This window comes from Lygodium microphyllum, unplaced genomic scaffold (assembly GCF_053477565.2).
Source record: "Lygodium microphyllum isolate KBCC unplaced genomic scaffold, Lygodium_microphyllum_v1.1.10 scaffold_201, whole genome shotgun sequence".
NCBI classification, from domain to species: Eukaryota; Viridiplantae; Streptophyta; class Polypodiopsida; order Schizaeales; family Lygodiaceae; genus Lygodium; species Lygodium microphyllum.
The window spans coordinates 73,384-85,885 of NW_028229684.1; the positions used below are offsets into that span (position 1 = coordinate 73,384).

General features: G+C 44.8%; 1 protein-coding gene across 1 annotated transcript in view; it reads right to left on the reverse strand.

The window, feature by feature from the left end:
• Nucleotides 1-539: 539 nt before the first annotated feature.
• Nucleotides 540-12,502, reverse strand: part of LOC148008304 (uncharacterized) — a 47,567-nt gene continuing 35,604 nt past the window's right edge. The window contains exon 14 of the mRNA XM_087674327.1: nucleotides 540-678. Coding sequence (XP_087530453.1) covers nucleotides 564-678 — 115 coding nt within the window. The 3' untranslated portion in view covers nucleotides 540-563. The remainder of the gene's footprint in view (nucleotides 679-12,502) is intronic.

A 12,502-nucleotide genomic window follows, 5' to 3' on the forward strand; every position in this document is an offset into this window, starting at 1 on the left:
TCTGATGCCCAAATGCCTCCCATTGTAGTGTTTTCTAGTTCCACACCAACACCACATTTATTCTCTCTCACAATTGTATTTGCCATTATCACATTTTGGCCACATGAGATAGTTTCTCTCGTTTTTTCTTTCTTTTTAATTCATGCTATATTTTATACTCTTAGTTGGATGTATCAATACTTTGGTCTCATAGGCCATTTTGATCTCTAGTAGACATTAACACACAAACAAGAGAAGATATACTTGGATGAAGACCTCACTTTGACCTAAGTGGCACATACAAAACAGCACATGCCTTGGACTCACAAAGCTTGCAAAGAGGGGAAATATGCAATGCACTGTGATGGATGGGTGATTATCACCAATTATCGGTCCAAATGACAATGCACAGCCCATGAGATATTGAAATTTACAATATGGAACTATAATAGAGCTCTTCAAATGGCTTCTAATTATTTTGAGGACACTTTGAGGAATGTAGATATTGCTATGTAGATTGAGACGCATCAATGCAGTGATGAGCATTTACCAAAGGTACGAGGATATACATGGTAGTCAGTTTTTCACCCTTCATTACACACAGCAGTGGGAGCCAAAGGATTTGGAGGAGTAGATCTGCTATTCGAGGAGCTCCATGATTGAGTACATGTCATACATAGGGATATTGAGGTACAATACCTATGGATCAGAACATGCAGAGATGGATTTCAAGAGTTATACATAGTAATCTACTACTTTCCACAAACTAGTTCCAAGTATGTACCATTAGGAGATGCAGCAAAGGAATCCCCTCACATGCCACTATACAAAGACATTTTATGATTCGCTAGTGACAACTACTAGTTGGAGATTTTAATGCATGCACAAATTCAACCCACATAGTGCTATACAACACACATGATGCCATGTATCAATACATTGCCCTAAAGGATACGAACATGCAAAGATCATCATGTGACGCTAGTGAGATAATAGAGTATGGCAAATATTTCATCAGATTGGGGAGTGCACACAAGATGGTTGTCTTTAACGGCATGTCACCATGGCCAAGTTCAAGAGGGCTCACATGTTGGAATCCCAAGGGGGGATCAAGTACAATAGACTATTTGATGGGATCACACTCTTTGTCACCAAATATCATTGTCTTTACCCTTTCAAGCAAACCTATTGGTTTAGCAACGGATCATACATATTTGAGTTTTGAATGACACGAGGTTGCACCAAGAGCTCACTTGCCACTCCAATTTCTAGATACCCTAGGGTATCAGTTTTCTGTAGGAGATAGCTCATGTATATAGAACTAGAATATATGATGGAGTGCTTACTATGGATCCATATTGCTCTTTGAATGAGATCACAAGGTTGGAAGAAGTTTTGCATGCACCAAGGACACATGTCTTCTCTCATATTGTGGGTACAAATAAAGTTAAAGCATACGATAGCTACCGAGGATACAACACATAGGCAAGCTCGATTGATCTTTCAACACGCAATGCAACGAAACAAACGAGCGTATTTGGCTAAACTAGAGGTGGAGACATGCCAGTTGTTTTTAGGATGAGACATCAAGAGGGCATGGGAGATATTTATAGAAAGGCAACCAGGCACCCCATCATAGCACTAGAGGCACGTTATAGCTATGCAAAGAACCTATACGATGTACAAGGCCAACCCCCTTTGCCTCCCCCATAGTAACCCGAAATGGCATTTCGGGAACATTTCCAAAACTTTGAAACACATTTCTTTCTTTGGGGGAGAGGGGGGGTTTTGGTGTGTGAGAAAGGGTTTTTGTTTAGGGGGAGAGGCCTTGGAATTTTACCCACCTATGTTTTTGTTTTTGGCTGATTGGCAATGTGTCTTAGTTCTCAGCTTTCAATGCTAGCCTTCAGATTACAATATTTATTATTATCGCATGTGTCTGCATGCCTATTTCTCTTCAATAAAGCCATCTATAGAGGATGAAAGCAATCACAAAGATTTGTGTTACTAAGAAGGCCTCACGCGCAGTAGAGCCAAAGCTCAAGGCAAAGCATGAATCAAAGACTGAGGTTGAGGCTACGTCATCACCCTCTCAGTCAAGGAGGGAGTCCTTGGATGAGGAGATGGAACACAAATCCTCAAATGATGCTTAGAGTATAGCATGTGTGATGTGTCACAGTGCCATAATCCATCATCTAGATTCTATGTTCCATCATTCTATGATGGCACGCAATGCAAACACACATGTGACATTGCCATAGACTATAGCTTTTTGATTACATGATCATTGATGTTGACACTTGGTACTAGAGTTTATGTATCTTGATTTTACTTAGTACTACTATGTGTCTTGGTTCTTGATGTTAGTCTTCAAATGATTCATGAGTCATGACTCATAGTTCATCTTGTTGTTTTAAAAATTGAGTCTTCAATTGAGACTTGACTTGTAAGTGGTAAGTCAGTAATAAGTATTTTATGTTCTTCAATCGTGTAGTCATCATGTTTGATATAAGTTGTAGCATGTTAAACTTCAAACGTCATGAATTCAATCATGTGACATGAAGACTTGAAGTTTTGTGTGAAATTTGGGTAGATATTGTTGTAGGCATTGATATATTTAGATTACTATGTGTTTATTTTAGGGTAAAATCCGAAACTCCTCCCCCGTTTCCAAAGCTCGCCAAAACTCCAATTTTTGTCGTTTCCGTTTCCCCTATTTCCGAAACTCCCCCGTACTTCGCCTTCCCCATCCATCTTGCAATTCATACTTTACTATAGGGATGGTGATAGAGGTGATTCATAGATGGGTGAGGATAAATTTCTTGGGGTATAGCTTGTCGTATTCGCAAGGCCACGAGGAGGCGCTGGTCAACATCATCGGTCAGTCTTAGAGGGAAAATTTTTCCAAAAGTTAAAATGTCATACATAAACTATAACCCAAATACGAAATGAATGAACCCATCCGAGGGAGGAATTGAACCCGCAACCTATTCTTAATGAGAACACGATGCAACTACTATGGTAGGCCATAAATCGACGAAAGCCTTGACAATCAGTTTGTATTAAACAAAAAACTATTGTACTCCATTTTGATTTTTGTAATTATACGCGCCCCGCCCCCTCTCCCCCCCCCCCCCCCCCCCCCGGAAACCGGCTACTACCAGTTTTCCAACATAAACGACAAACTGGACCCCAAGAAATTTATCCACATCGTTCATAGATTGCAATCTAGAAAAGCACAAGATCGTGATAGCATGGTTGGGAAACATTTTATACATACCTATGCAACTCTTGCTCCTTTTTTGAGACACATTTTTTAATCAAGTCATGGGTGAGAACTTTCTAGCAACTTGGATGGCGCATATGATTATACCACTCTTTGAGAGTGGGGACTCTATGGTACCAAAGAACTACAAGAACAATCATGATAAGTTATTACTTGGCCAAGATATATGGCTGCATTTTAGAGCATGAGCACAGTACATGGGCAGAGAGACATGGGTATAGAGAATGGGGGCACACAGACTTTAGGAGGGGGTTATATATTGGCCCTCAAAGCTATTATAGAGGAGGGTAGGGCACAAGGGAAGTGGATTTATTGTTGCTTTGTGGATTTTTGCAAAGCATTTGACACTATGCCCCAAGCTAGCTTCATGTAGCAACTACAAGATATTGGCGCTCCAGAGGATCTACAGTGGAGGATTTATGCCTTGTGTGAGTCAATGACAAGGAGAGTACATGCTCCAAGAGGATTTTCTAATATGATGGATAGTATTATTGAGGTGAAGCAAGGATGCCCACTTTCACCTACTCTCTTCGGTGTTTAGGCGGAAGCAAGTGCAAGCTTGGTCGGCATATTGATACCCATCTTATTGTATGTGGATGATGGGGGATTGATAGCGAACTTTCCTGAGGCTTTGCAAAGACACATGGATACATGGCACGTGTTTTGTATGGATAGGATTGGCAATGAATGTTCCGAAGACCAAGGTGATGGTGTCTCAGAGGGGATGTGGTTGAGTATGCTAGATCCTATGCGTATCTAGGGGCCAAATTTACAAGACCTACATTTTCATTGTGAGATGCAGCAACTGCAAAGTTGGATAAAGGTTATGCATCACTTGGAGCACTTGAGGTCAAATGTGCATATGCTCAATTCCAAAAATCGCAGACTACATTGTGGCTTTTTGGTACATTGATTAGCCTAGCCTTGTATATGCATCCCTAATGTGAGGCCCATGTCTTTGCAAAAAAGACCTAGAAGAGTATTGAGAGGCCATTTGTGATGATGATTGCTTGCATGATACAAAGCAAACCATCGAGCCCCATGAGATTATTAGAGTAAAGATTGGAGCTTTGTGATTGGCATTGTCTTCCTCCAGACAAATAGCAAAGAGTGGGGATCCACATTGGTGGTTGCAAAGCTGCAATCAGGGTTCAGGACACATGGATTAAAGTGATGTTTGACGCACTCCCACCACTACAGTCAATTTGGATTGCCCATACTTAGATCTAACTCGTATAGAGCGAAACTAACTTATCAAGTTAGATACTAAGAAGATTGATACAAATCATACATGGGTACACCCCCTAGAGCCCCTTGGTATGAAGCTAGCATAGTATCAGCATCATTTCTCATACATGTTAGAGGGATTCATTGTCGAGCCAATATACATGGACATCCATCTCTTTCATGGGATACGAAGTGCTATGGAAGAAATATGGACATCATCACACCAGCTCAAAATTTAGACAAGATAGAATACTTACATGTCTAAGGATGCACACATTTGCTAGTTATACCACCAAGAGGTTGATTCTGAGGAGTACTTTGATTGCAAATGTACTATATTTTATACATTAGAGACAGATTTCATTGCATTTTTCAAGAGGGATTTGAGACTCTTTGCAAGGTGATGAAGCATGAGGATTAGAGATGCCTACGACTGTTCTTTATTGGAGCTCCGAACGCATAAGGAGAAGCTTCTAAGAAGTAGGACAAAGACTAAGGTAGAGACAATGAGCCAATGGATTCTTATAGTTTTTTTTCAACTAGATGCTACCACTAAAGCAACACCACGACATCATCCACAAGTCAAAGGGGTCACAACAAACCAAGCAACCACACTTCATAGAGCATGGCACCCACCACCCCGTTGTCTGTTGGATCTAGAGGGGCGCAGATGAGAGAGATGGAGAACGAGCAGAAGTGAGAGTATGAGTGTGACGGCTAGATAGAGTGTGAGCAGAGTGAAAGTACGAGACGATTAGAGTGTACCAACAATGTGTTGGTACACAAAGAATAAAATGTATTTATACTTAGGACACGTAAAGGGTGCGTTCATATGTACAATGTGCGTGTACTATACACGGAGGTTACCGAGCCTTTATATCGCAACAACCTCCCACTTAAAGGTCTGATATGAACCTCTAGCTAAGCAACTCCCACTAGTTGAATGCAATGCTCGTGCTGAGCTTTGCTTAGACTTTTAGTGAGAACATCTGCAAGGTTATCTTGTGTTTTAATCTTGGTCAATGTGATTTGACCATCTTCCAGAATCTGTCTGATGAAGTGATATCGCACATCTATATGCTTTGTGCGTGAATGATACATGGCATTCTTAGCCAGATACACAGCACTCTGGCTATCGCATCCCAAAACTGCAGTACCCATAGACAGGCCAAGATCATCTGCAAGTCTACTCAACCATATAGCTTCCTTAGAAGCCTCAGTAGCTGATATGTATTCAGCTTCAGTGGTACTCAGTGCAACAATATTCTGCAACCTGGAAAACCAAAAAACAGCCCCACCAGCAACTGTAAAGACATACCCACTGGTGGACCTATGAGAGTCCAAGTCACCTACCATGTCTGCATCACAATAACCCTGCAAACTAACTGCACCCTGCCCATAGCAAATACTTTTCCTTTGTGTACCCTTAAGGTATCAAAGAATACACTTGGCAGCTTCCTAATGTGCTTTGCCAGGATTTGACATAAACCTACTAACAACTCCCACTGCACATTTCGATAGTTGCATGCATTGAACATAGCAAAACACTCCAAGCAAGGAGTTACATGGAAAGAGACACCAGAGTCTACAATCCAAGTCTAAGTGACACCATCATCAATTGACAAGAGTGCATCAATCACATCAGCCTTGGTAATCTGCATATCCTGCATGTGACATACAAGGGCATCATAATCAACTGCACATAATACATCAGCCTCTGTATCTGAAAGCTCTTCTATGACCACACTAGAGGCTACATTGGCCTTCTCTTTGCCTTGGGTTGTCTCCAATGTATGTGTCTTTTCTTCCTTCTTTTTATCTCCTGGATTCTTCTTTCTCTCTTGTTCCTTCTTGTAATACCTGCAATCAGGTTTCTTGTGGCCCTTCCGACCACAGTGATAGAAAGTAATGTCACTCTTTTCCTTTCCTTTGCCCTTGCTCCTGTTTCTCTGCCCTGCATTTGCATTTTTCTTTTCGGCCCTACCTCTTACATTATAAGCTGAGTTGTTGCCTTCTCCACTAGACATACATCTAATTTCTTCATTCAAGATAGAACCCCTCATCCCATCATATGAGAGATTGGGGTTATTGCTGAGTGAAACCACCAAGGTCTCCCAAGAGTCAGAAAGTGTCATGATCAAAAAGATTGCCCTCAACTTATCATCAAAGTCCAAATTTGCATCTTTGAGCTAATTTAGAATCCCTGTAAATGCACTCAAGTGCTCAACTACAGGCTTTGACTCATCCAGTCACATATTCACCAACTTGCGCATTAAATGCACCTGATTAACAGGTGTGGTGATCTCATAAGTAGTTTTCAACTTCTCCCATATTGCATAACCTCTATCTAAACCTTTAATGTCTGTCATAATGTCATCAGTGACACCCATCTTTATGTAAGCCACAGCCTTTTTATTCACTCTGGCCCAATCTGCATCAGACATTAGTGCGGGTTTATCTTCCTGCAAAGCATGCTCACAATCCTTTAGGAACAAAATGCCCTGCATACGGTCTTTCCAAAGGTCAAATCCATGGCCATCAAGCACTTGATGTCTGAGCTGGAAGAAGTTGTAGCCATTTTATCACGAACACAAGAGTAAATGCACTAATCTGCAAAAGTTCAAGCTGAACCAGCAAAATGCACTGCTGTTTTTTCTCAACCAGAAGTAAATTTTTGCTGTTGACCTTGCCCCATCATGTCCCGTCGCCCGTCTGTCCAATCGCGCATCATCTGCAAAGGTCACTTGGCTGTCGCCTAGTTCCCCGTTCGCGCACCGCCCGTAGAGATCGCCTGACTGTCGCCTGCGTGCCCTACAACTGGCGCCTCGTCGTCGCTAGTCTGCAACGTGGTCTCTCCACACACCTGTCTGGTCACCTCGAGCAATATTCTGCTCGTCTTCTACAGAGCTGCTCAGCTGCTCCTCTTCTTCACGGGAAGCGTGCACAAAAGTCAACTCTAATACCAGTTGTTGGATCTGGAGGGGTACATCTGAGAGAGATGGAGATCGAGCAGAAGTGAGTGTATGAGTGTGACGGCTGGAGAGAGTGAGCAGAGTGAAAGTACGAGACGATTAGAGTGTACCAACAATGTGTTGGTGCACAAAGAATAAAATGTATTTATACTTGGGGCATGTAAAGGGTACGTTCACATGTACATGTGCATGTACTATACATGGAGGTTACCGGGCCTTTATATCCCAACATTATCATGTTTGACATCCTTACTTCGATAGATTCAAGCCATCATTGCTCATCAACAAAGACGAGTATCTTCCCTTAGTGGACTCGATGTCTTGGACCACTACATAGAGCACTAGATGCTACCATTGCAGCAATACCACCACATCATCCACGAGTCAAAGCGGTCACAACAAACCAAGCAACCAGACTTCATAGAGCACAGCACCCATCACCTTGTCGTTGTGCTTGACATCCTTGCTTTGACATATTCGAGCCATCATTACTCACCACCAAAGACGAGTATCTTCCCTTAGTGGACTCCATGTCTTGGACCATTCCATGACAAATATTCTTGCCTCAAGGAGGGTACCTTGTTTCTGGAGAGTCATATTGATCAAGGTGGAATCCTACAATTCAACTAAAGGATCATCAAGAGATCCTTTTATACATGGTGGTAGCCCATGATTATTCTCGTCATAATCAGTTGTTTTTCATTTTCATTGTTGTTTGCTAGTCAAGGTGACTTAGTCTTTTGGCTTTTTGGCTAGCAAAGGAAAATCACAACAATCATAAGTGAAGCCAAAAGGCTATCAAAACACAGCACATAAATATCATATGGGGAGCACAACAGGAGTGGAGTGAACAATATGCAACCATGGACCAGCCACTTCAACAAGGACCACGCCAGCCGAAACAATGGAAGAAATCTACCATAACAATAATCCTCGAACACGAGCCACATGACCATACCTGACACCGTCAAAAATAAAGGCATTACAAGTACACCAAATGTGCCAAAGAGCGCACACACACACACACACACACTCTCTCTCTCTCTCTCTCTCTCTCTCTCTCTCTCTCTCTCTCTTTTTTTCGTAAAAGGTAATTGTATTAATTACGAAAAAAGTACAAGATTACATGATTACATGAGTACAAGAGACACGAGGGCCCTAGGCCAACGTGTGGGAAATCCCCGGACTAGTATACTAAAAAGGTTACACCAATCATGGCAAGGACCCAGAGGCAATTGCCAAATGCCAGGAATGCAAATCCTCCCGAGGGAGCAAGTCAGAGTGCCTGATGAGATCTAGCTGCCAATGCAAGAGCCCTTTAAGCCTTGCAATATGTCGCGGTACATTAGAGGCCGAATCAAAGAGAAAAGCATTTCGGGTGGTCCAAATGTGCCAGCATCCCCAGTATCTGAAAAAGTGAAATAAGATCTTCATATGTAACGGTGGCGGTGTGGGATACTTTGGGCGCACAAAAACCCAATCGAAAGGAGTCAGTGAGGACCCCACCACTGCGCGCCAGATTTGCGACAAGAGTGACCAGATATTCTTGGCGAGCGGGCAAGAAAGAAAACGATGTCGGGCCGATTCCGTCGTAGTGGTGCAGAAGAAACAATTGCCGTTCGAGATTCGACGCTTGGAAAGGGCCGAGGCAAGAGGAAGACCACCAATCAGTACCCGCCACAGAAAGACCTTGCATTTGAAAGGTGCCTTATTCTGCCATCCCTCCATCAGCGTTGCCTGCCACCAGGACAGTGATTTCCGCAGGCCCCAAACAGTATTAGCTTTCACACCCAGCCATTGGTGATCTTTAATGAGAAGATGATACACCTGATTAGTAGCGGCCTTTTCCAGACTCAACCGGCCTGCAAGGTCCCAGTCCTGCCAAGGGCGATCCATAGCCAGGGCAGGAAAGGGTTGCCTATCCTGAAGTTCCGACGAAAGCTTCCCCCATAAATCACGGTATCCGCGCGGGATCCGGAAAAGTCTCCTAGCAGTCCGAAACGATGCGAGGACATTGCGAGTAGAAAGGGTAGCATCCGCAATCGAAGTCACACCCAAACGGGCCATACGGTTAAATCTTGGTCTGAGCTGTTGTTTATCTTCCCATGAAAGCAATCTGGATACTGCCAACAATTCCATCTGAAAAGAATTAGTCTGCAAGCGGTCCCCTACAGGATGCCAGCGGGCCTTTTGGAGCACCACTTTCCAAGAGCCGACCAAATGCAGTAACAAAGAGGAAGAGGGACTGGAAAATCGAGAGTCAGCATTAAGGACATGCCACCATGAGGCCCGAAGCCGTGTGTTACCCTGGCGGAGCCCGCTGTCCTCAAGAAAATAACGGGCTATGATGGTCCACGGGTGGTGATCCACACACATGGCACGAAAAAGAGACCAACGAAGAGCCAGCATATGAGTTTCCGCATCCAAAAGAGCTCCACCACCCATGCGCTTAGGGGTACATGCATGTGACCATGAAATCCAGGAAATGCCTGCCTTCAGTGAATCCTTCTTCCATAGCATGAAACGAATGGGATGAGTGAGAGCCTTCAAAGTAGTGGGCGTCCATGGCAGTAATGGCAGGAAATACGTCAGCATTGGTAGCATAATTGTCTGAGCCACTTTGAGGCGGACATGGAACGGCCAGGCTTGCGACTTCCAATACATAAACTTCGCGGCCAGTTTTTGTGAAATCCACTGCAACAGGTCCTTTGGCCGCACATCCACCCCCAATGGGTATCCAAGATGCCTGACAATGGAGCCACGGGAAACCACCTGACCCTGCCAGCCTAATGACTGTAAATCAGGCTCCGTGCAACTGAGCATGGCTGACTTAAAGGCATTGATGCGAAGACCAGAGGCTTGACCAAAGAGCGTCCAAACATCTAATGCCTTGCGAATGTTATCCCTGTCCGCCTGCAAAATCATGAAGGAGTCATCAGCCAAAGATTGGCTAATGAAGTGCTGCCCCAAAGGAAGAGATAACCCTGCCAGCTGGGCAAAAGCCGCCATGGAGGATAACATTGAAAGGACCGGGTGAGTCGCCAAGGCAAAGAAGAGAGGACTCAAAGAGCAACCTTGTCGGACCGAGCGTGCAAGGAGAAATGGCTCTGTAACTCCACCATTAAGCATAACTCTTGAAGAAGCCTCAGTACTAATGGTGTAGATCAATCTGGACATCCGGATACCAAAGCCCATAGCAGACATAAGATCTGCAAGGAAAGACCAGTCCACACAGTCAAACGCCTTTTCCAGGTCCAATTGAATCAAGACCACTTGCTGATTGGAGTGCCGCGCATAGTCAATAGCCATTTGCACATTTAAGATATTATGCAAAATGTTGCGGCCCTTAATGAAACCATATTGGAGAGGGTGCACAATAGCTGGAAGGTGCTTGTGAAGCCGATTTGCCAGCACTTTGGAAAAGATTTTATACATCGTGCCCATCAACGAAATCGGTCTCCAGTGTTGCAGCTTTGACGGCGAAGGCACCTTGGGAATCAGTTTGATAAGGCCTTCTTTCCATGAAGAAGGCATGACCCCTGTTTCCCAAACCTGCTGAAACATGACCACCAATGGCTTTACCAACTGCGTGGCCGAGTGCTCAAAAAATTCATTAGTGAGACCATCCCAACCAGGACTTTTATCCTTAGGCAGGTGCAACAAAACATCCATAACCTCCTCTTCGCAAATATCCGCCTCCAAAGTGGCTTGCATATCAAATGGAACCTGCTGCTGGACCAGATGATAGAAGACCGAGTGGGCATGCGTAACCTGGCGAGAAGGCAAGGGAGAAGAACCAAAAAGATCCATAAAATAATTTCTGCACATATTGATAATGGTCTGCGGATCAGTGACCATGCGACCTTCCGAATCCTGGAGTCGAGTCATATTTTCGCGAGCCGGAGAAGCATGCAAGGCGCGAAAGAACTTATGAGACTGACAGGCACTATCTTGCACTGTGTCAATCAAGTTATGCAGCTTGGCCTGCTGATAAGATTTCAAGCTAAATACTTGAATAAGATGGACCAAACGCCACTCCACTGACAGCAGAAAATCATCATCTGGGGAGTCCAGGAGCAAGGAACGGACCAAGGCCAATAAGTCCTCTGCTGCATGTCGACGGCGGCGACAAAGAGAGGCATTATGAATCCCATGCTGCCGAGCCACCCGCTGCACATTAGAGAGCAGGCGTGCAAACGAAGCCAAGCCCTCGGAGGCGAAGTCCAATAAGAACCTCTTAATCAATTGCTGCATATAACCCTGAACCTCTCTCTCTCTCTCTCTCTCTCTCTCTCTCTCTCTCTCTCTCTCTCTCTCTCTCTCTCTCTCTCTCTCTCTCTCTCTCTCTCTCTCTCTCTCTCTCTCTCTCTCTCTCTCTCTCTCTCTCTCTCTCTCTCTCTCTCTCTCTCTCTCTCTCTCTCTCTCTCTATCTCTCTTGCCGTCCGCCGTCCGTTCATCCCGTCCGTCGTCTGTTCATCCCGTCTCTCTCCTACCATCCGCTCGTCCGTCTCTCTTGCCATCCGTTCGTCACTTGCCCCCCGTCTATTCTCCCGTCTCACTAGCCCTCTCTCTGCCGCCCGTCATTGCCTGTCACCGTCGCCCTCTCTCTCTCTCTCTCTCTCTCTCTCTCTCTCTCTCTCTCTCTCTCTCTCTCTCTCTCTCTCTCTCTCTCTCTCTCTCTCTCTCTCTCTCTCTCTCTCTCTCTCTCTCTCTCTCTCTCTCTCTCTCTCTCTCTCTCGTCACTGACCCATCCGTCATTGCCCCGTTCGTCTATCACTTGCCCCATCCGTCACAATCGGACGCCCTCTCGTCCGACTCGGACACTACCACGTGGACTAAACCCCTTGTCCGAGTCCCCACAATCGGACGTCCCTCGTCCGAGTCCTCACCCCCGTCCGACTCGGACACTGCCCCGAACGTCCCTCGTCCGAGTCCCCGCACAATCGAACGCCCCCTTCTCCACGTGACCACGCTCCCTCATCCGAGTCGACAACTGGACCATACCATCCGAGTCGCCGGACCACGCACGCCAGCCCGC